The 25026-nt window shown below is 37.4% G+C and overlaps 1 protein-coding gene across 2 annotated transcripts in view; it reads right to left on the bottom strand.

Annotated features, from left to right (window-relative positions):
* Positions 1-23365, bottom strand: part of RAB28 (RAB28, member RAS oncogene family) — a 62207-nt gene extending 38842 nt beyond the window's left edge. Inside the window, exons 1-4 of one of the 2 annotated variants that reach the window (XM_071556788.1) lie at positions 23030-23365; positions 15870-15966; positions 10624-10712; positions 2951-3080 (exon numbers count right to left, since the gene is read on the bottom strand). In XM_071556788.1, coding sequence (XP_071412889.1) covers positions 2951-3080; positions 10624-10712; positions 15870-15966; positions 23030-23110 — 397 coding nt within the window. In that variant the 5' untranslated portion in view covers positions 23111-23365. The remainder of the gene's footprint in view (positions 1-2950; positions 3081-10623; positions 10713-15869; positions 15967-23029) is intronic. The other variant, XM_071556789.1, reaches the window with a different exon arrangement.
* Positions 23366-25026: the final 1661 nt, after the last annotated feature.

Genomic DNA, 25026 nt, shown 5'->3' with positions numbered 1-25026 from the left:
CAGTGTTTCATGAGTAAATCTTAATCTCTTACAATCACAACAAGAGATTTCAATACATTGACAGCACTCTGAAATTAATTATCATGCTTTAAACAGACACAGAAGCTTACTGTTTTCACAATTCCAATCTACTGCAATGTACAATAAAACAGCAACAAACAAAACTAGCACTGAACAATTTCTTCAAGTTTTGTGGAATACTAGAGAAATCACTGCAAACTTAACCTTTACCAGAATGACTATAAATTAATACTAGAAACCACTAATAAATTATCTGTAAAACTGCCTGATTTAACAGCTAGTACACCATATGTTATGCACCATATACTCCTACAATTCAAATAACTTATTTTCAATTAAAAAATTACTCAAGGAAATTATTTTTCTCTAATAGAATTCAAGTTTACAGTTTTCTATATTATTGTGAAGAAAAATATTTTTGTTTTCTTCCAAGATTGTTTTTATTAACTACAGCTTTATTGCTATTTCTGAAGCACTAGAGCAAAGATTTCAGGTGTACCTACCACAAAATGGAAAAACATATCTTTCAGAAAGTATTAGTAAGTGAAAACAAAGGACAGACTAAGCCCAAATTAAGTAACTAACTTTAGGCCAAGACTTCAAAATAGAAGGTTACAGCTGAGCTCCCAAATTCTTATCTAGGTATCTAAATACTGGCCCAAACTTTTCCAGTGGCTGTGAATGAAAATACCTGCATTCTTGGCAATTTTTAAATTTTTTTATCAGAAAGCAAGTTGTGTTAGAAAACTTGCCTGTGGCTATTGACATTTCTAGTCTAAGTTAGCATACCTGGATGTTTTCCGAAAAGAAATGTATAGCTCAAAAACCAAGTACAAACCTGAGACAGAAACTACTGACTGAAAGTACTTCTCCTCTAGGATGCATGAGGCCAAGTGAGTTCGTCGCTTCATCAAATAGCTTTTCCTGGCTTTAAATCTATTACTGTTCTTGCATTGCATGTGAGTGTCTCACGACCTACTAAGTAAAGAAGTTGAACAGAGTGATTTCTCTTTAATAATTTGTTAGTACTGGTAGTTTTATCTTTTCATAATATGCAACAGTCAACACCATGCTTCGCTTCCATATAAACATCTTGTTTACTCTTTATGTAACAAGAGGAGCCTGGCTACAGTTTCCTCTCCCACACCATTAATTTTTTAGTTTTGGGATGGAAGCCCTCCTAGATACTCTTCTCTTACTATAGAATTCAGAAAAGCAATATATTGCTGAAGTCTAATTTCGATCACACTGAAATAAAACTAAAGCAAAATAAATACCCCTGTAGAGTATCCCCTGCATGCTCAACATGTGCAACAGCAACAAATATCCTCAGCATCAAATGAAAGCACTGTTTCCCTTCTTTATACACAGCTTCTGAAGGAAAACAAGGTAGAAGTACATTGTTCTTCCAATTGCTATTTTCATAAAATGAAAGCCCTTTCACAAGCCACTGTAAGTGTTTATCTGAAAACCTACCTAGGAAACCAGATTCTATTTCCAGATGCTTCCAAGGAAACGCTTGAATATTATAAGTATCTGCAGGCATGCATATATGAAAAGTAACAGAAATAGAATTCCTCCAAATGGAAACTGGTGTCTGATTTTCTACCTCTATGGTGTCACTTCAGCAAAAGAACATTTTTAAACCTATGTTACAGTGTCTCTTACAGTAAATACTTCATAAGATTTGCAGAACTCCAGCGAGGAAGTCAAATTTAGGGGCAAAGTATAAATTGGTGAAAAATATTTTTAATTTGAATTTCCACAGCATCTGTATTATTGACTGTTAGAGTACAACACTGTCTATGTTACACTTTCAGAAGTGCTATTTATATATTGCAACTCTAAGAGCTTCTTTGTTTTCTTCACAGGAAATTAGTCTTTCATAATTAATATCATAAAATGTTATGGCATCACTATAGCAACACTACAGTTAATGGTTCTGAATAAAAGTTTTTTGTCTCTACGTTGTTTTGAAATGCTTTTAAACAATTCTAACTTGCTGGATAAGGTCTTTTTTTCAGGTTTGTTCATGGCATGGCCACTGTAACATTGAAACAAATTACTTGGAAAGTGAAAAAAATCAAATATTTTTCTGCTGTTCCAATAAATAAATTTATAATGTTTAAATTTATGTATCTGCTTCTACCATTTTGTTTCTAAAATTGCTGTATGTTGCATTTATATTATCGCCCATAGAAAAAGGGGAGGCGAACCAGAACCAAGACCTCAGACATGTTAGTAAGGATGCTTCTGTAAGATTTCTTAGTTGGAAATGGGGGAATTTAAAACCAATCTAATTAGGAAACTAACTACGTGATAATTATTTAAAGTGGCGTATTTTGATGGTTAGAAGAAAACCATTATATGATACCTAATTTGATCAAAAAGAGGACAGGTTAAAAAAATCCCAAAACAACACAAAGTCACATCATGCAAAACTACAGATAGCACAAAAAAAATTCAAATAAACAACTTTCAAATATTATGCCTAGTAGATAGTATATATTCTAAACATATACCAGTACTTAATTTAGCAGTCTCTTGGCATACAGAATCATGAAATATACCTGTATCAACAAAAAGGAATGACTTCCAGAACTCCACTCCAGCCATATGCCATGGTTATATCCTGGGGCCCTATCACATTCCAACAGGAGCAAGTGATCTCTCTACTCCTGTGTGCTGCTCTCCAAGCAAAGAGAACACAGGCAGAGAGGCTGAAGGCTGGGCACAAGACGATGCAGCCAGTCCTGTAACCTGCCTGCCCAGAGCCACAATCCTGAGGTGTAGACAAGTGTATTATCTGTGCACAGCAACAACACACAAGCCAGTATTTAGTTTTACTAATTCCATATCCTCCATGTCATTTCTTTAATAGCAAACCACATGCAGAGTATTTCAATTCATATGAAAATAAGTAACTTACTTTTATTTCCAACCAAGGCCACAAGTGGCTGTGTTTCTGATTCTTCATTCACTTTTTTAACCACATTATACCAGTCTTCTAAATTTTCAAAACTCTGGCCATTGGTAATATCGTAAACCAAGAGAATACCCTAAATAAAAAGATACATTTAAAATGTTACAGGTTGTAAAAATATTTTAACATGGTAAAATTTGCATCAGTCTAAACTATTATTATTATCATAAGGTAGAGTATTAAGAAACAATGACATATCTTTCCAGGATTAGTTAAAGGAATCATAAACTTCTGTAATATACACATGTTATTAGAGCATTTCTCCTGCATTCCATGCGTTCCAAATTCACATTAACTGAACTACAATGGCAAATAAAAAAATGACAACAGAGTACAGAGCATAATTAGTTATAACAGAAATATTACAAACCCCATATGCTTTAAGAGAAATCAGAAAAAGTATTTCAACCTAATAGGAAGATAAAAATAGCACTGGAGAAGGACTTTCATTTTAGCCAATACCAGTTGTAGTTTCACTGTTCCCTTTATGAGAAAAAAAAATTAAAAAAAGCAGTTCAGTGTTACAATTTGTGCATTCTCTGACTGTCATGTTTCTGCTGTCTGTCAGGAGAAAAGGTCAGATTCCCTTCTTTCAGTGCTACAGAGGACAAGCAAGAAATACTGGCGAGATTTAAACCTTCAAAAGAGAAACTAAAGATACGGTCAGAACTCAAAAAAAAAAAGGAGTCCCATATATTTCAGAGGCTTTGGGACAAGGTACAGGTAACAAAATACTCAAAGCAGACATTACTGATGATTACTCAGCACTAATAGCCAATATTACAAAGCACAGCCTATTAACAGTCCCAATGTCATCCTTGTCCCCTCCACAATTCTAAAGATCAGCTCTCAATTATTGAGTCTTCTGCCCCTGCTTTCCACTACAGCCTAATAAAGTCAGTATCTTGTAAATGAGGAATAAAGTCAGAATTTCAGTTGCAGTTGTTCTCATGGAGTTCACACCTGCAAAACGAAAGCAACCTGCAGCTGCACAGCTTCTTACACGAAATTTTCACAAATACTCAGAGTAAATAAGATAATGCACACAAAATTAGCTGGTTCAATGGCTCACTACCAATAGAAAAGATTTTTCAAGTCAGGTTTTTTCAGGCATTTGTCTGGGCCCAGCTTTAATTGATAGTTTCACAAGCAGTGTCTTAGATCACAAAAAGAGCGCACACATTTAATTAATTTCACATACGACAACAAACTGGTATAGACTGTAAGATTATTTGAGTACAGTTTAGATTAGATTTAGAACCAATTCAAAAATAATAGGATGCAATTCAATAAATACCACCACAAGTTCAAAGGAACCTATAAGCAAGTGCACAATAGGAAGCACCTGGCTTTGTAGCAGGTTCCATACAATGGGATCAAGGAGTTATAGATCACAGTTGAATATGTCAGGCTTATTTTGCAAATATAACACTGGCATGAAACATTCCAGGTGAAATAATGCATCCAGCTTTGGACACTCAGTAGCAAAAAAAGGGTAGACTAGAATTCCTAGAGACCAGTAACAATATCAGAGGTTTAGAAATCATGACTGATGAGGGAAAAATGAGGAAAAAAAATGGACAATTTCAACAAATATAAGACTGATGGCAGGCATGATGATGCTGGTACAAGTTTCAAGACAAGGTAACTGTTCTCTCTGTATATGATCTCACACAGAGTTTGCAGATGACAATTGTGAGGACCAGCCAGTATGTCTGAGAGCAGGGCTACCATACAGGGTACGCAGACATGCTCAAGGAACGAACAGAAATCTTTCAACATTCAACAAGAACAAATGCAAAGCCCTGCAGCTGCAGAGGAATAAACAATACAGGCTGGGGAGACTGACTGGCTGGGGAGCAACTGAAAATGACCTGCAGGTCTTGTTAGACAGCAAGTTAAATATGAGCCAGCAACGTTCCTTGGCAGCAAGGATGGTCAATGTGATCCTGGGATGTATTAGCAGAAGCACAGCCACTAGATCAAGGAACTGCTCTGCTCAGTACTTGTTAGAATGCAGAAAAGAATGCATCTAGTCAGAATACATCCTTAGGCCCCTCAAGGCATTGTTAAAGTGGAGTAAGTTCAGCAGAAGGCCATCAAGATCATCAGAGGCTGGAGCACTTGTCCTATGAGAAAAAAGATGAGTGAACCCGAATTCATCAGCATGGAGAGGAGGTGGCCCTGGGAGCACCCAAAAACAGCCTTCCTATACCCACGGGGAAGCCATGAAGAAAATGGAGCCAGGCTCTTCACAACAGGGCACGATGGGGATGAAACACAATGGAAATAAGCTGAAATAAGAGAATTCAAGGTACATATATAAAAAGCTTTTTTACTATGATGATAAGTGTGTTGACCCAAAGGCTACTCCTTTGAGGTTTATAGAAAGGAACAGGATAAACCCATGAGCAGCCTGGTTCCATTGCAGAGTTGACAATACTTAGAGCAAGAGGTTTGACCACAGAGCTCTCGAGATCCCTTTCACTCTGAACTTTCTTGACAATCTGTGACCAATACAACACATAGCAATAGGTTCAACTCACACCAACAGGATTATAGCAAGGGTACATACTAAAAACAAACATAAAAAAACAAACAACAAAAAACATCTTATACGGAGAACTCTGAAATACAGCACCTATAACACAGTCTTCAACACAGGAAAATTTATGAAGGTTGCTAAAAATTAAATAGACATTATACATGTACAACTTTAAAGGAAAGCAACAGACCCTTTTGAGATCCCTTCCACTCCTACTTTCTCATGACAGCAATACCAATCTATCTATTTTCCTCCTATGTCATCAATTCCTTGGCAAAATAAGTTCTTATTCATTACATTTCTATACCTGCTATTTTCTGAGGAATAGCTTTCAGGAGTTCCTTCAAGGAAATTAAGAATTATGACACCAAACTTTACCCTTGCTATCTTTCCTACTTTACCAATAAAATCTAATTTTAAACATTCACTTCCCCCTTCCAACTCTGGTACAATTTATTCCTTGAAATCTTGCACCTGAGTTAACTTCTCCTGACTGCCTTTATCCAAACACCTGTGCACATACATAATTGTCTTTCACAATCTAAGTCTTGCTCTAGGAAGGACATAGTTGTGTTATTAAGTGTTCAGTGGAAAAAACTCAAGCTAAAGGACAGGTATGGTAAAGCTAAAAAAAAAAATACCAGCCATAAGGATGAAGACTGTAAATGAGAATGAGCACACAGCAATGCTTCTTTCACTAGCAGTCAAGTTCTCTCACCAGCTTGCATAAGAGCAGACAATTTAAACCATCAGAGTTAGATGAAAGAAAAAGTTAAGGGAGTCTGAGCCAACTCTTTCTAACCAACACTTCAACAAAATTCTACTCTGCTACATGTCCTCTAGACAACTGCAGCCTACCCACCCCTCTGGAAGAAAAGGTATTAACAGTGGATTCATCACAAAAGAGATCATTTAACAGAGTTTGCAATGACAGCTCACATAAGTTCCTTCTGGTCCCTTTCTCTGTGATCTAAAATACTGCCTATGAAGCACATTATTTTCTTAATTTTTTTTAATCTTGTCAGTATTTGTTATACTTAAGAAACAAAGATGACAGGTATGACATCTTAGAGACAGATAAAAAGGGCAGCATTGCATCCAGGTCATAGAGAATACTTTCTGCTTAGATTTTTACCACAACAGCACTCTACAAGAAATTTAGTATGACACAGATAATTAATGAAGGACTAGTCATAACTAGTTATTTAACAGAGAAATCCCATCATTGCTTTCAAAAATAAGTTACATTTTCCACAAACTTACAGTATATGGAGTATAGAACAAGTAGACAGTATAAAAGCAGTTGTTTCCCTATTATGTATGAGGCATTAAGGTGGAAAATTAACTCTGGCCTTTTTTACACAAAAGTTGTGTATTTCCCTGCAGTGAAAAAGGTTTGAAACACATGGTGGACAACATGCCAAGAACAGCACGTTAATTCTCTAGTCTCCAGCAACATGGCAAACACTCCCTGCTTGCATAATTGCACTCCAGTAAGAGAGACATTTTGCCTACATTAGTGCATATGTGAGTGCTTTTTGTTTTGGAATTATACAGCATTTTCAAAAATAGGTCACTGGAAACTGAGAATACTGCAGAAATTATTTGCTAGTCCCTGGAGAAGGTAGAGTCCGCAGTACTCTCATTCTATTAACAAGCCAGTTTATGAGGGAGCATATGCCAGATCTTAAAGATAATTTAAACTAGAAATGTGGGTAGGGGCAGCAATTACCGGTAAGAGATGGGAGTGGTTCTGAAAGATTTACCACACAAACAGCAGCAGTTATTTTACAGCAGAATTGCTATTATGGAAGTGTAACCAGCAATATATTTGCATTAGACAATCACTATTTAAAAGGTATCAGGTTTATGTCAAGATTTGCCACAATCAAAGGCAGCTACAGCAAACAGTAATTAAAGCCATGTGTTTTCTTCAGATTCATCCTCAGCTAACCTCATCCTTGTGACTGACTTTAGTATGAATGTACTAAATTAACTTTTGAAGTTTCATTAAATCAGTCAGACCAAAATTCTGAAGTATTTTTTCTAGTCACAGAATATTCATTTCGTAAAAAGCAACTTTATTATGATAACATGCACATTTTCAGAAAAGCTATTTTTGCAAGTGAAAACAGTTTAGAGTCCACATATACTTATCCACAGTATTTTAAAGGCTTTCTTGTACTGGAGAACCTCAGATCGAACACAGTATTCCAAATACAGCCTCAGAAAAGGCAGACAGCATGATAATCACTTTCCTTGATTTAACTACTTCATTCTGACTAACATAGCTCAGTATTCAGTTAGCTTCTACTATTGCAAAGGCGCATTGCAAACTCTGATCCAGCTGGGGTTTTTTTTTTCCCAACAGGACACCTATTTTTTTCTCCAAAGCCATTCCACAGAATGACTGAGGAAGGGACCTCTAGAAGTCATTTGGTTCAATCCTCCTGTTCCAGAAATGTCCACGACTTCTGAATATCTCTGAGGATAGAGACTCTACAACCTCTCTCATCAACCTGTGCCAGAGCTCAGTTATCCTCAGGGTGAAAATAGTGTTTCCTGAAGTTCAGAAGGAACCCCAGGTTGAAGTGTCACAGCTCTCTCAGCCTCTCCTCATAGGAGAGCTGCTCCAGTCCATTGATCAGCTCTTCACAGCACACTCTTCAGCTGATTCCTTGACATTGACTCTCAGCCTGAGTAAGATTATTCTGTACCAGGTGCAGGACTTCACATTTGTCATCAGCTGAACCTCAAAAGGTTTCTGTTGGTCCACTCTTTCCATCAGTACGGTCTCTCTCAACAGCAGCCCTACCCACGGCACAATGACCACTCCTCTCCAACTTGGTGCTATTCACAAACTTACAATGTTTTGTTCCATTGTTCCATTGTTCAAAGAATTCATAAAAGACAGAACTCCAACATCAAGCCCTCAGGAATACAACTTACAATCAGGCACCAGTAAGACACTGAGTTGTGTCTCCCTTTAAGTCCAGCTGTCTGTTCAGATTTTCAGCCAAACCATCCCACCTGTATCTCTACATATTGTAATAATGTTATGGGAGATCATGTCAAAGGCCTTGCTGAAGGCAAGATAAATGACATCCACTGCTCTCCTCTCCACAGAGCTCTAACCTTTTAACCATGGAAGGTAATCATGTTGCCTAGGCAGTTTGCGTTTCCTAATTTCATAATATCTCTTCCTCATTACTTTCTTGCTGTTTTGCTGTCCATTCACAGGAATTTTTATCCATATTTAAAAGGATTTTCCTTCACAAATACTCCTACTTATTCTACTTTAGCTTTCCTCTTTTTCTTATAAAAAGCTACAGATGCTCAACACAAAATAAGCTTCTGCCTAGAAATAAGCTGAAAGCAGTGCTTTTCTGAAATATTCATGGCATTTCATGAGTAGACAAAAATAGGGATAGTCTTATGCATCTTTAACAGGCACTGCTATAAAGGTAATAGAAAAATATGTTAGAAGTCAGCTTTGCTGGTAAGAAGCCTGTTACAGACATTGGCAATATATGCCAACATTGGGAGTCACTGGTCCATTAAAAAATTAGGGTTACAGTGAGGGCTGGGGGTGGATTAAAGCCAAGAGATTGGACATAGGATTTTTTTGGTTAATGTGTTCCAAATGACTAGAAAAATCAAACTTTAGTCTGACTGATAACAACTTTTTCCCTACCTTTGGGCACTGGTATTAACTTTTTGACCTGTTATTTCTGATAAGAAACTCCTAAGTTTATCACCAAATTCAATACTGACAAAGTTAATAGCCTTTTATTTCCTCCATTGAGTTTACGCTGGGCATATGGCAACAATTTGTGATCAATCAAATTCCCTCTGTCATAGAAGCCACTTTCTCCTATTGCTTGGTAGATCTGTAACAGGGCGGCAAATTGTTTTTTATTAAAAACAAAAGAAAGAAAATGCTCTAAAATAGATGCAACAGCTAAAAATATTCAGACTTTTTTTGAAAGTGACAAAGTGTTACATTTACAAGTTTGACTTTATCCCATTAACTAATAGATCTTAATCTTTTTTTTTAGCCATTCCTGTGTTGATACTTCTTAATGCAAGGTTTGTGTCCAACAAAAGTTTTAGGATTCCATATTCCTACTGCCTAAAGTATTTGGACAAAAGAAATAGGTATCACATTATCTAATAAAACAAGTTACATCTATTATTCTCATTAAAAAATCCAAATTAAGGAGCAGAGCATATTTTAGGATCGCTCATGTTAAGAAGTTTGGCATATAATACATCCTTCTAAATCATCTCATGACTCAATATAATATTGTATATATTAGTAATATATATATCTCAACATTATAATGTTATAATATTCAGCTCTTTCTTAATCCTATCATTCACTTTAAGTTTCTTAGTTAATCTCAAGATAAAATTATTTTTTATTGGATAGGAGTTCTGGCAAAAATATTTCACTACCTGGTTGCCTCCTTTTGTTTGCCTTCTTACAACCACAGTTGCATGTTCGAGTTTAATGGAGTAGGATTGCCCTCAATTTCCTCCTTCTACTTTTTCCCCCCAGGAGGCAGCTGTTCTAAAAGCAGCCACTCCTATCTACCATGTGGATATCCAAACAGCCTTTAGTATTTACTATGATTGGTTTTCTTAATTCAAGCCTGGAAACAAACATCTGTTCTGGAGAGTTATTCAGACCTACAAATGCACACAATTGCTTTATGTCAGCTCTAAAAAATTAGCTACACATGAAAATTAAATTAGTGTACTAATGAATTAAATTAGGTTGAACAGAGATTTAACATTTTTGAGACTTACAAAACAGCAAACTAAAAGCAATGTATAATGTATGTATGTATGTATAATTTTAAGAACAAAGTTTCAAATAACTTTGTATCATTATCATGGATTCAGTTATCAGAATTTATACTGTACCTGAACACCATAAAATTTGGGATCTACAAAGCAAACTGAAAATTATGCATAATGTATGTATGCATGCATGTATAATTCTAAGAACAAAGTTTCAATTAATTTTATATCATTACTATAAATGCAATTATCTGTATTTATACTGTACCTGAGCTCCATAAATGTATTTATCCAGCATTCTGCCTCCTATCGTTTGTCCCCCTACATCCCACACCTGCAGAGTAACATTCAAATTTCCTGGGAAAAAAAAATTACACAGACATTGTGTAACCCGGAAAATTTAGATAATAAAGATATATTCTCACAGCAGGCAATACAGCTCTAGCATACCTACAGCAATAGCTTTTTCCAAGCATACAATAAGTAGGAATTAAATTTCAACACAAATATGACTGCATAATTTGGAAAAACCCCATTTGTGTCCAGCTAAGTCATTAAGATAAACTACAGTTAGATAATAACATATTTAATATTAACAGAAAATAATTGGAATTGCATAAAGTAAAACACTTCTGACTAGAAATTATATAACATACTTCACTGAAGAAACATGTAAAACTTTACAGAGCACATTCTCTAGCACAGTACTTGGTCGTGAAATGTAACATAATTAATGCCAACTTAACCACATTATTTCATACAGTGTGTCCCTTTCCCACCCCCCCTCAAATTATCTTTACAAATTGAGAAGAGAGGAAAATCTACATGATGACTTCATTCTGGAAGTGATGCTGATAGTAGTATACAGTCAGTTATATAGTTGACAGATTAAAAAACTGAAAATACCAACACACATCTAAGTGAAGGATAAAAACTATGATTACCTCCTCCGCCCACCACCCTAAAGCAGGAAGCTAAATTGCACATGATTTACATAATTTCATCTTTGAAAAATCTATACCAAGAATAGACCTTCCTTTCTACTATAAACAGTTTTTAAGCTATGTTAAACTGTGAATAGGTTTTTAAAAACAAACTAACAAAAAATCAGTGTAAACACACAATATTTAATATCCTACAAGTCATATATATTCTAACAACTCAAACTCACAGATCAAAAATACACACAGAAAGCTCTGTCACCTTATACATACAAACGTATTAATTTGTCTCATCTTGCATGATAAGAACTGTTTTAAAAACTGTATTGATTACTCAGGAGTAAGGACTGATGAAAACTTGTCTAATCTACATAAAACTCATATGAATTACATGTTAATACCAATTCTACTTACATACAAATAAACATAGCTGCTTATTAATTTTATTCCTAGATTTAAAAAAAAATGCAACAAACGCCACATCAGAAAAACTGAGAGCTGAGTGAAAATGAACAAATTACTTTGGACTGTTAAGAAAGACATAGTCTTAAGTCAACTGTTTAACGTAGTTAACAATACTAATTGACACAACATGATCTATTTAGATGTTAATTTATAACTAACACATTCACACTGGTTACACAACAGAATGTGCTTCATGGAAATATATCACAGAACTAAGTGAAATAACCAGCGAATCAGAACTATAGAGCTGAATAGACGCTACTTGGAATATTAAATACATCGCATTGTATTTTTACAATGTGCTTGGCTCTAATCTGGTAAAAGAGCCTATTCTCAAAACTACTACTTCGGTTTCAAAAATATTGAGATGAATGAGAGCACTTTTAAGCTACACTGAGTTTTATCCAATACTAAGAGAATTTCTAAATGGAACTTAGAAAATACATCATAAACACTCCAGTTCAATAAAGGAAAACTTTTATAATCAATAAAAAGCTTATTTGTTTTGATAGTGTAGATACTATGTATTAATTTGTTTTAAGGCTTAGAACATAAATGACTGGAAACAATGCAGGAAAGTCTTCCATAAAACATCTGGCATAGATAAACTGGTGGAAGTGCAGTCTGAAAAGACTACACATTCTCAGTGGGTAAACAAACTACGCACACTCAAAGGCTCACAATGCTGTAGGATTCTACCTCTGGGTATTCTACTGGAAAGTCACCATGACATTCATGCGAGCTATTCAGAAAAAACAGTTTTATAAATACTATCACTGTCAAACTCAACAACTTTCAGATGCCTCATTTTGTGTTCAAGTGCTTGAAAAAGTTTCTCACGTTATCTTTCCTCCTGTGAGTAATAATTATGCACAGCATACTGGGCTTGGTACCTGGATAACTGCAGGGAATGACCTGAGAAATTTTAATGCAGTGAAGTGAAATTAAATGGCTTAACAACGACTGTTTAACAAAAAAAATCTACTAATATGAATTATTTACTTACCTTCACTAGCAACAGAAAAAAGAAATAGGGCAGGGGGAAAAAAAGAAGATTGGTATGTTCATTTAGGGTGAAGTGATTCTTAATTAGGATCTCACTAACTACTGAAATTCATGCTGACCCTCTCCTGTGCAAAATGCCTCATTTTCCCCTTTTTTTCAATTAGATTCTTTACTGTTTGCTTTGTGCTCAGATTGATTCTGGGGAAGAAAGAAAGATGTTAAGATTATTCTCACACAAGGAAAAACTCCAGGCAATTTCTCCAGCAAGTATTTAATTAACAACTATGACAGCAGCACACAAAGTGTTCTGCAAAAAGTTTGAAATCTAATTTTTCATAGACTTAAGAGGAACATTCAAACTGGAGACTTACTACAAACCAAAAAGAAACCATGCAACATAAGGCAGTTCTTAGAAACAGTCTCAACATACCAATAAAAATAACTGAAGAATGCCAACACAATAACACTCCTGATAAGGAACAAGAAAACCCCAACACTTCTTTACTCTAGAAAATACACACAAGTGCAAATTAAAATGACTGAGGCAAGACAGTGTAGGTATCTAGACTGTTTCTGGCATGCACTGAAGCTACTGGGCTGATGCAGCAGTGATCCTGCAGTACACCTGGTGTGCTGGTCACCCTTTCTTACAGTGCTGCACAGTCAGGATGGAACTACAAACACAAATCTGCCTACTCTTTGCACCAACGACTTTTAAAAAATCCTTTTAACAGAAGAATCCTGTTTACTGAACTGCACTCACAACCTTCCTAAGAGTATCCGACTATGGCTCTTAAGAGTCTCTATCAGCTGACCCTCTGACTAACAGATACACTATTTAAGCTCCAAAACCTACACCACAGCTGCATCCAGACTATACAATATTCTGCACCAATAAATATAATGAACCTCATTTGCATTTGAAGAAAAATATTTTGATTAAACTGCATGAAGTGAATTTGTCAAGTTGAACACTGGAAGTGATTGTTCAAAATCAACTAAAACTATATTGTTTTACCATGTAAAATATTTACTATTTTCACTGCAAAATTGCATTAGTTGCCAAAACAACTGGAGAAAAATGCCACTTTTATCTCAAAAAAGCACAAAAAACCTCAGAAAAACAGTATTTTATTTTACTAGCTAAAATGCATTTCTAATGTGGCCCAAAGTACACTTCTGGACAATTACAGAAATCACTAGTTTTAACTTCTGAAATCTTTGCTTACAGTGGAGAAGAAAAAAAGCAACTACTGAATCACAGTTATTCATCAATTCTCCTACTAGATAAGAGAAATTGAGGGTTTTTTCCCACTGATAAACACACCATTTCTGTGTGGTGGTATGAACTAACCTTTCAAGTAAACACAGCAGCTCTGCAAACCCAGAACTAATCAAGAAAGTAGAAAAATCCACTTCCTAAAGTAATGCTTCCCATTCCAGTATTTAGAAATATTACCACCCTCCCTCTCACTCCCCACAACCAGTTCAGCTCACCTATAAAACACAGAGAGCCACATGTACCCAAACACATATATAAGGATAAGCAAAACCAGAAGGAAATCTACAGAAAAATACATCTTCCTGAATATGAATACTAACACTACTGTTTTGTTAATAATGAGGAAAATAGATGTACAGACTTTTTGGTGCTATTTTCACCTACATTCTGATTTTATTATAAAATAAAACTATGAATGAATGAAATTCACATCCAAAACAAGCCATGAACAAAAATGAATGAAGCAATAGTTGATAATTTTCCAAATTTTCTACTCAACAAGAATATTTGGAATCCCAGTAATGTACTAATAGCTTCTGTATGCTTAACAGCAGGAAAAAAACTTGCAAAATAAAAGTTCTCAGCATGCACACTGCATGATTTGTGTACACGTTCCACTTGCAAGTACTGCTGTTAAGTATTATGCACACTGGTATTTTTAGAGGCATGAGCAGGACAATAAAAAAATTATTCTGTTGATTTTATGAAGAAATAAGCACCGGAATTTGGTACTTTATCACTCACCAGATACTAAAAAACTACAGCAAAATGACCAAACCAAAACAGTAAATGCAGGAATAGTCTGAAAAGATTATTCTGTTTCACTTACGAAAATATATGAACATAATCAAGAAATTATTGCCAATATAATTTTTAAAAGATAAGTTCAAGAACTGCATATGTTTTCTTATAACTTCAGGTTATAGATAAAATGCTTAATTCCTGTGTTTGCTTCCCTTCCGTCCTTCACAAAAGACATAACTACAGGACTTGCATAAACTTTATCAAATGTCACTACAACTTTTAATAATTACACATATTTTTTCTAACTTCTTCCAACTTCTGAATCCAGAAGAAAATGTATTTAATTAAATACTTGCATACTTAGAATATGAGCAAACACAGATCAGTGAAAAGACTTATTTCAAATCCCCAGTTGTTCAGAGACAAACTTTTACCAGCAACTATTCTTTTTTCTTTATTTCTTTGCATTTTTCGTGCTGTGCTGCAACTGGCATCTAAATAGTTTCTTTGCCATCATGAAGTGAAACATCTTGAATGCTCAAACTGTATTTTTACGAGTGCCAAGGGACTCTAAATTTTAGTGGTCTATTAAATGCCAGCAATTTCATGCTGCCTTGCATAAAACAGCATTCACATATTAGAGCACGGCAAATCCATAGCTGCATTATGCTTCTCTCATACAACTCAAATACAAGTTGTGTATTTCATTAAAAAATACATGTATTTCTTTCAAAACACATCCACTTTTTCAATTGATATATTCGAAGTTCCATTTCATTGTTGTGTGTTACACCATCCACTTGGACAGCGAGTGCACTCAAGCAGGGATAATAAAATTCATCAATATAGACAGCATTCCTTTTATTTGATTTCACAGTTTTACGAAGAGATCTAAGTTGCAAACACATAACTCTGTCACCTGGCAAGAACATACTAACAAAATTTTTTCTGAACAACTTAATTTACTTTGCCATAAAAATGACTGTACTAAGCTTATTAGGTACACATCACTTTGAAGAATCTTTCTGCAAGTCTTGCTGCCACCCAACCTCTCAGTGTTAGTTTTTATTCTCTTACCTGGCAATAATATCCTTTTCAAGAAGAAGTCCAGTCCTATGGTTTGTTTGTACTGTTTTCCAAATGTTTCTTGGACAAAACGTGTAGCTAAGGATGTCTAAAACAGAAGAGCATCAAATTAAGTTGTTGTTTTAAACAGCAAAAAACTTCACATTAAACCAGAAGTATAAAATACAGTTAAGTACATTTTAAATCAATGAATGCAAACAGTGTTCATAGATTTGGATTGACAAGCACTCCAGTCAGCTTCAACATAATAACAGGAGGTGGCAAAGGCTACTAATTAATGCAAAAAGAAGCAAGGTGCATGTTTCCTCTTTGATTTCAAAAATACTGTAATAGCCATATTACAAAATAACACACAGATTGGGATAAGGTATTATTAGTATGCTCAAACTGACACAAACCTGTGACACCATCTGTACCTGAAAACCTTAATACTTTTAAAAACTGTTCATTTCCAAAACCAGGGTCCTTCCCTGGTACAGAACACCATGATCCTAAACCAACCTTCTGGGAGGGAGCAGAGATCAGCACAGTCCCACAGGGGCTCCCAAGTGTGGCAAGATTCCTGCACATCAGATTTAGGATCAGGGACTACAGGAAGTCTAAAATGGGCAGAGCACTTTCTTGCATACAGAAAAAAAAACCAAACTAAACTCATGTTAAGAATGCACATTTGCAGGATCATTTCTTTCAGCAGAACTTTAGAAACTTATTCTTCAACTGGTATTCTGTGCATTTATGAAAGCACATCAATACACTGGTGATCGGATAATCAGCTTTCACTTCATACTGGTAGAAGAATACACAACTTACCTAACAAAGCAAGGCATTTATAGTGTGTCAGTAGTAAATTAATAGCAATTTGAGGAATTTAAGATATCCATGCAAGGCAAAAAAAAAACCAAAAGGGGAGCAGGGGAAGAGAAAAGGAAAGAAAGAAAAAAGAAAGCCTCACAAAAAGTAAAGGCAAAAAGAGCGGTACAACCATAAAGAATACAAAATTTGTATTGTGAAAAAGATTAAATACTGTATTAAAAATAATAAAATAAATCCTACATCAAATTAGTGGTGTACACTCACACATCTCTTGTTGACATTTTTAAATATAAATTAACTACAGAAAAACAATCTAAATATGCATTTACATATATAAGGAGGGAAAAACACCAAGAGCCTCTCAAAACTCTTACACTGTCTGAGAAAACTCAAAACAGGCAAGAAGGTTTTTCTTTTTTTCCAGTTTTCTGTTCATCGAGACCTGAAGAGATGAGTCACACCGTTATTAGAAGTTGCTGCTAGAGCACATTTAGTCAAAAAATTCAACAGCAAAATAATGCCAATAATTCTGAAAAATGAGAATGGGCAAGGTCTATGAATAGTTACAACAAAGATGTAAATTAGGCTAATGATGTCAAATGTACACAGAAACAAAAGATAACTTTCTGGTTTTGCATTGAAAGATGATCACCAGAGCTCCAGTATTAAAGCTCTAGTATCCACAGACAAACATTTATTCAACTATTAAATTTTCTATGAAGTAAATAAAACAAGATGTACTGGTTTTGTGTTTCTATATCATATTTATATTCCTATCACTGAATGATATTATATCAGAAGGTAAGTTTAGGAAGTAATTCAAACAAGCTCTGAGAGGATTATTTATCTATCAATAAATAATAAATATCAATTGATTTATTGATTATTAATACAGAAGGAAGGACGGAAATAACCAAGTAAACTAGAAATAACAAGAGTATGCTCATATATTTATATCATTGTGGAAAGGGGGAAGATCATAGAGAATGAATTGTGAGATTCTTCTGCCTTCAGCTGTGTGACAGTAATACTAACAATACACACAAAACTAAATTCAATATAGGTTCAGTCTGAGTATTGAAAAAGTCAGTAAAGCTGATTCCTTTAATCACAATAGCTAGTATGGCAAGATTACAGAGATGTTATGTTTAATCTGTCATGACCTTAAGGATGCAGATGAGAATAGAAGATTGCAGAAATACACCATTCAGCCCTCTCCTTAAAATCTTACTCTTTTGGAAAAGTCATTAGTGCCTGGAGTACAGATTAAGGCATCATCTGACTATATCATAGTCTTCCATATTCTCCAAAACACTAATTTATATCCTCATTAAATAATTAACCCTTCTAGTTTTAAAGGCTCAGTAAATATTAGCTTATCACTCTGTGACACTCAATATTCCCCAAGAGCTTCTAGGGGTGTTAGTGAAAATAAACAACATCCATTCAAGTAACAGCCAACCTATATGAGCAGCAAGTAATCAACAGCATGGCGAAGTTCTCTTAAACTGTTTTTCTATCCTGTGGTCTTGAATGCAAAGGAATTTATAGCAGAAAATCACTGACTAACTCCTTTTTAAATTTTTTTCTAATAAATTTAGAGCTCAAGAAGGTGTTGGATTACCAGACTGGAGTCCTCTATTTATTCACAGAACAAGCATTTATCCACAAAATACTAAGAGCTACAGTTCAAACTTCTCTACAACAATAAACAAAGAAGTTTTGTCAATGCATATTCAAGTACTTCTACAATGCAAATACTCCCTCCTTCAAATCCCAAAAGTGTTTTCTGCCATGCTTGCTATAAAAGATTTTGCACAACAGTTTTGCCTGAGGGGTATGTTAAGTACAATCTATGTGAAAACTAACTACAGTTAAATAATGCTTCAGCAGAACTGCAGTTGTAAAAATAAATAAGTGATCGGTGACCACATTCTAGAAAGATTGTCTTCCATACAATTCCATCCCTTAGTGAAAAAATCAGAGACCAGTATGACGGTACAGATGATTCACATCTCTAATAAGACACCCAGGCCACAAACCTGCAGAGCAAAATTTCCATCAGAAATTCCATCACTTTGGCAGGTTCACACATTTGTCTTAGATACTTCAAAGTGAATGTTGACATGCTATTCTAAATACCAATACACTACTGACGGCTGGCTTTACAAACTCCCTCCTTTCAGACAGGAAAATGTCTTTGAGCTCTAATAGACAGCAGTCAAGACAGCAGTTTAAATTAGTACATAAAATTTACAGTATTCTAAGTGCAAAATACAATGGGATATTTGGAAAGGTTTTTTTGAAAAAAGCAAAGGTGGAATCTAACCTCATATGCAAGCCATGACAGTTTCTTGCTTCTAATTTTCAATGCCAACAACTCAGTATAAACTTCTGACATGCTGTTTTTAAGCACTTACATAAGTAGCAAATAGGAAAAAAAGCAAACAGTGTCTATTAAATACATTGAAAAGTAAATTAATTGAAGTGAATTGAAAGTCAAACAGAACAAATAATGATAGCCAGGTCTGACACTCACTACTCATCAGGACATCACGGAAATTTGCAGAGAAAACCCCACCTATGACAAGTCTTTGAGTAAAATCCTACAGAAAGAAACCTTTGAGAAAGCAATGCCAAAGTGTAATATCAGTTGTAAGAAAGAAAGCTGAACTCAAAATTCAATGTTATGGAAGCACATAGTTCTGAAGTCACAAATTTCCATTCACATACCAATTTTATCAGCTAATTGACAACCCACTTTACAAAAAGCAACATGTATCTATTCACCCTCATTCCCTTCCAGAACATCAACGCCATTATCCAAGCACAGCAACACTCACCCCTCAGTCATGTCCTGTCCTACTGGGAAAACGTTAGGGCAGATAAAATGAAAAGAAACACTAGCCTAAATAATGAAAAGTTTTAACTACCATGAAAACAGAACTGCCCAAGCTGATGTCTCTCCATCCTACTCCTAACTACTGATGCAACTTTATTCACTTAAAAATTATCAGGACTTTTTGATAGTTGACATTGATCTATGACGTTGTCGAGCCAATCTGCACAGGACACTTCATTCAATTTTCCACTTGCAAAACTCAACAGTGACAACAATATTTTTGTCAACACTGACAAAGTTTTTGAGCCTAAGTGTAAAAAAATCCAGAACTGGCACAATACTTAAAAATCTGTTATCCTAAAAAATCCTTAAGTAAGCAGGACACCAGTCTTTATGCCAGTCTATGTTTTAGCTCCTGCAAATTCCCCCACCACCTCGAGCATTCTTTCTTTGCTTCTCATCATCCATTGTTAATAGGAAAAGGTAGGATGTTTCTGATACCACACTTTAGTTCCAGCTACAACAGACAGCAAATAGACAGAATCCATACACACCTATTTTTCAGGACCACCCTTCCCATGAATAGCTCCAAGATTTGCTACCAGAGGCCCAAAACATTTTTCAACAGTAGCAAATCACAGCAGTCTACCTTAAATCAGTATCAATATATAATTCAATACTAAGCCAATTTGCGCACAAAAAGAATAGAAATATCTGGCTCATAACATGATTTCTTTCAACCTGTACTAGTAAAGCAGGTTTACTTTAATGGAAAATCATTTTGGCTCACGAAGATGGGTTGATTTCAAACTGAGACACATAAGGCTGCTGTGTGTATACATGTTCCCTCCTGTACTCAAAATCAAAGAGCCAACTGATATTAATTGCTGTTTATTTTCATTTCACATTATCCCTGACTCTTGATTGCTTTTTAGATTGCTTTCCTAGTTTGTCCAGTTTGTCAAAATCATTCTCTATTATCTTCTTACTAATCAGTCTTGCATCCCTCAATTTTTCTTTGCAACAATTCACCACTTCCTTACCATCTCTATTTTACACTAATACTCTTACAGATTCTACTCTGTCTCACTCCCCTTCCTTCTTCCATTTTTACTCTTCTCTACTTAAGAGTTTGCTCCAGTAGTGCTTATTCCTACCCTTAAAATTTTAAGTATCCAACTATTCACTTAACCACCTCAAACAAATACATAGAAACACAACATCCCTCCCTTGCCTCATGGATAGGGAAATTCCCAGCTAGTGGAAGTGCATCACCCTTAGCTTGAACTGTCACTGATTTTTTTTTAAGCTACTTTAAATCCTTGCACAGAACGTGAGTCACACAGCTTCTAAACATTGGGTGAGGAAAGCAGAAAGCAAATTTACACCTGACTCACAACAATGATTTTTTTTTCCCCTAGAGAACAGAAGACCAAACAACCGCAGAGGGCCAAGCAGAAGGAAATAAAATCTTTTCTTCCTCTCTCCCCCTCCTTTTTTATTTTTTTGCAGGAAAGGAAGAAAAGGACAGAAGTCAAATATGAACATCTCACACTAAATACAAGATACAGTATTTCAGATATATGCCATTATTGTCTTCGTTCCTCCTGTCTGATGATCTCAGCAACAGAGGTAGAGAAAAACCAACACCTTGCACAGTAAAAGAGAGACTAAGTATGCATGTGTGTAAAAGGCAGCTGTGAACCAGATGTGAGAGGCAGGCTATCTAGAGCTGAAAACACATAGACACACACATTTCAACAAGTAAGCAGAACGAGTAGCCAACAAGGGAGAGGAACCTCAACAATTTAGTCTTCTGAGGTGCTTGAAATAGCACATTTTACCCTTCCATTCCATGACCCAATCGCTTCTTTATTTTTACAAGACCTTACAATAAATCTGTTATTTCACATGTGCTGCCAGTCCATCGGGATGGCGGGAAAGAGCCTCTATTACAGCATCATCTAGGGGGGACGGGAGGAAAAGCAGCACAGTAGAGCACTGCTGCTGCTCATGCCCAGTAACCTACACTGGAAGCATGGAATTCCTAGAGCCACCAGGAGATTCAGTGAGTGGCAGCTCCTGTGAGAGAAGTAGGAACCAGCAGGAATATACATCAAAACTCAAGAACGCTTGAAAATCCATGTTTTGTGAGAGGTCTTGCCACAAGCTGCTGAACAGCAGTAGTGAAAGGATTCCTCAGTTTGAATGGAAAACTCCTGGGGAATGCTACCAGTGAAACAGCACTTCAGCTGTCAGTCCTGTGTATTTATTACACTCTCATCACACAGTCACTTGGAATTGCCCATCTACTGACTCAGATGAACACAATACCACTTCAGTCTGGGTTTAGAATCACTGGAGACAAAAAAATGTTTTGTTTCTTCATAGAGCTCTGAATAAGTAAGTGAGCAAAACCACACATGTATTTTCACTAATAAATGTCAAGCAGTTCATTTAAATCAGCTCTAAGGATATTTTCTCTTTTCATATGAACTGTGAGGCAGGCAGACTTTCTGCTCCCCATGGTTTCAAAAGTTAGTGACAGAGAAAAAAACTACATACTTCAAGTATACAATAAATTTACTATTTTCAGATGTATCTCACAAAATGATTCCAGCTACATATGGCAACAAATACATTCAATAGTATGGTAAAGATCACTGAACTACTTTAATGGTAAGAAAGCAGCCCCTCTTTTGCCTTCTTTGGTCTCTCCTTGTCAAAATTTCTCTTCTAAAAAGACAAGTAATACTTGTTGATAAATAAACGTTCATAAACAGTACTTCATGTGTTGATTATTAGATAGGCAGGAGGGAGAAACAGAAACATGAAAGTGACAACAAAAACTAAATGGACCCAGCTGCGTCTTTACAAACTCTGAAACAGTAACTCCAATAGCTGCAGAGGGTTCTGTCCACCTCAGGAGGTTCGTGGCTCTGCAGCCGAAACGAAGGGAACCTTCCCTGCTCGTCCTTTCCAGGGGAACCGCGAATTCACGGGCTCGGCCCCATCCCGGCCCCCCCGCCCGGTGCTCTGCGGCCACAGAGCGCGACTTTGGGCTATTCCAGCGACTCCAGCCGAGCGATTCCTGCCGCCGGCGCGCGACCAGCAGCGCAGGGGGATCAGCGGGAAACTCCGTCAGCACCACAGGAATTACGTGATTCGCCGCTCCATTCCTTACTCAAGAAAATCGGATTTAAGTCGCGTACGCCTATTCGCTGGCGATGCCTCTTCGGCTGGGGAGCCCCGTCAGAGGGTTCGGCTGCCGAGCGCGGCGCGGACACCGGAGGGGAGAGTCGGTGCCTCCCACAACGGGCCGGGAGCCGAGGGGGAGCAGCCAGCCCGGTATCGCGACAGCGCGACACAAGGGGATCCGGCGCGCCCTGCTCCCTCCTCGGCAGCAGAGCCGGGGAGAGTGCTGAGGGGGAAGGCCAGGAAGGGGCTCGGGGCACCGCGGCGAAGGAAAGGAGCTGCCGGCAGAGCCGGCACTGACCTTGCCAGTGGTGCCGTCCCCCAGCACCACCAGCTTGAGCTGGCGGTCCGGACTCTTCTCCTCCGAGTCCGAGTCCGACATGGTCCTTACGGCCCCGGCGGGGAAGGAGAAGAGGCGGAGGGCGGCCGGGAGGAGCCGAGCGCAGGAGCGCGGAGGGGACGGGGTGGGAGGGCGAGCGCGGCGCTCACGGGGCCGGCAGCGGCTCAGGGCCCCGCGCCGCCATCTTCGCCCAGCGCGCCCGCCGTCGCTATGGCCCGCGCGGGGCGAAACCAACGCGAGCGCCGAGGAAAAGGGGGGAGGCGTAGATCCCGGGCGGCAGCTACAGCAACAAGTGCGGCGGCCGCTGCGGGACGCCCTCAGTACAACACCCCCCCCCCCCCCCCCCCCCGGCTGCGGGGCGAATGGCTCAGTCCGGGCCGCCGCGCTGGGTCGGCCCCGCAGTGACGCCCCGCGCGGTAACCAAGGAACGGGGGCGGGGCCGCGGCCACAGCTGCGGGTTGTTGTGGAAACTCAATAAATAGACATGACAGCTCAGCCACTGAAGGATTTGGGTTTTCTTAAAGATCACCAAGTTCCAGCCCCTACTGCCTTGGTCAGGGTCGCCCCGTCCAACCTGGCCTTGAACACCTCCAGGGATGGGGCAGCCACGGCGTCAGTGGCAACCTGTTCCCGGGCCTTGCCACACTCAGATTTCTTCTAATTACCGAATTTCAAGCTATTCTTACTTAGCTTATGGCCATTCCCGCTTGTTCTGTCACTACATCCCCTTGTATAAAGTCCATCTCCAGCCTTCTTGTAGCCCCCTTTAGGTACTGAAAGGCCTCACTAAGGTCACTCTGGAGCCGCCTTTTCTGCAGATGGAACAATCCCAGTTCTAGGGGTGCCACCTCTTTTTCACACAATTGAAGAACTTTTCTATCCAAACAGGCAACCAGTAAGAAAACTTGTTGACACAGTCCTAGCCAAATTTTAGACCATTTACTTTATCAGGCACTATGTCCACAGAGAACCTGCTCCACTGCCTGCCCCATATGTGAAACTTGCCAGTGCCTTCGACCTGTCATCTTCCCCACAGAATAAACAACTTCTCTTTGGTCAGTTTTTCCCTGGGTTGGCTTTTCTAGACTTCTGATTATTTCTTTCGCTTTCCTTTGGCCTCTCTCCGCTTTCTTGCAGTGGTGTGCCAAAAACTGGATACAGGACTCCTGTTGAGGCCTTGGGAATACTGAGTAGAGTGAAGTATTACTTCATGTGTCTTACAACATGAGACTCCTGTTTATGTATCCCAGTATGATGTTTGTTTTCTTGACAGTATGACATTGCTGACTCATACTGATCCTGATTTACTAAAATAGGTCTGAATCCTCTCCTGTTATTGGAATTTCATACACATTGAGGCTCTATTCCTGTTTAACTGTAGTGCTTTCTGCCTTTACCCATTGATGTCATTCTATGTTTCAGGTTAGCTGCACCATTTGTTGATATAATTTTATTTATAATCTCATCCTCCAAAATGCATGACATCCCTTCCAAATTGGTTATATCTGCAACTTTCAAAAACCATGTTCTCTATCCCAAAGTCATTAATAATGATATTCAACAGCACTAAATCTCTGCTAGCCATTATTTGACATATTTTTCCAGTGCCACAAGTAACAACAATTCTTTGGGCAGTGTTTACATGACAATTTGAATAATAGAGAGAGCTAGAACTCTTTAAAGAAGAGATGTACTTTAATGAATTCAATAACAAGCTAAGAATATTTAAAACAACTTTGTGTAATGCCTGTACTTCTTTCAATTTCTTTCAGATTTTCTTATGTATGTCTGAAATTTCCAGTATTACAAGTACACTATTTTACTCAACTCTCAGCAGGATCAAGAAGGTTCATTATTACTCATATATTCAAGTGTTTGCACAATAGTGTCCAAATGCTTTCCCAGTGACGTTGGGGGGGGAGGGGGAGAGGGAGGTGCAAGGGTCTTTTATGTTCCCC

Source organism: Pithys albifrons, chromosome 5 (assembly GCF_047495875.1).
Source record: "Pithys albifrons albifrons isolate INPA30051 chromosome 5, PitAlb_v1, whole genome shotgun sequence".
NCBI lineage: Eukaryota > Metazoa > Chordata > Aves > Passeriformes > Thamnophilidae > Pithys > Pithys albifrons.
The sequence above is the reverse complement of the archived record's forward strand: the minus strand, read 5'-3'. Positions and strand labels throughout refer to the sequence as shown.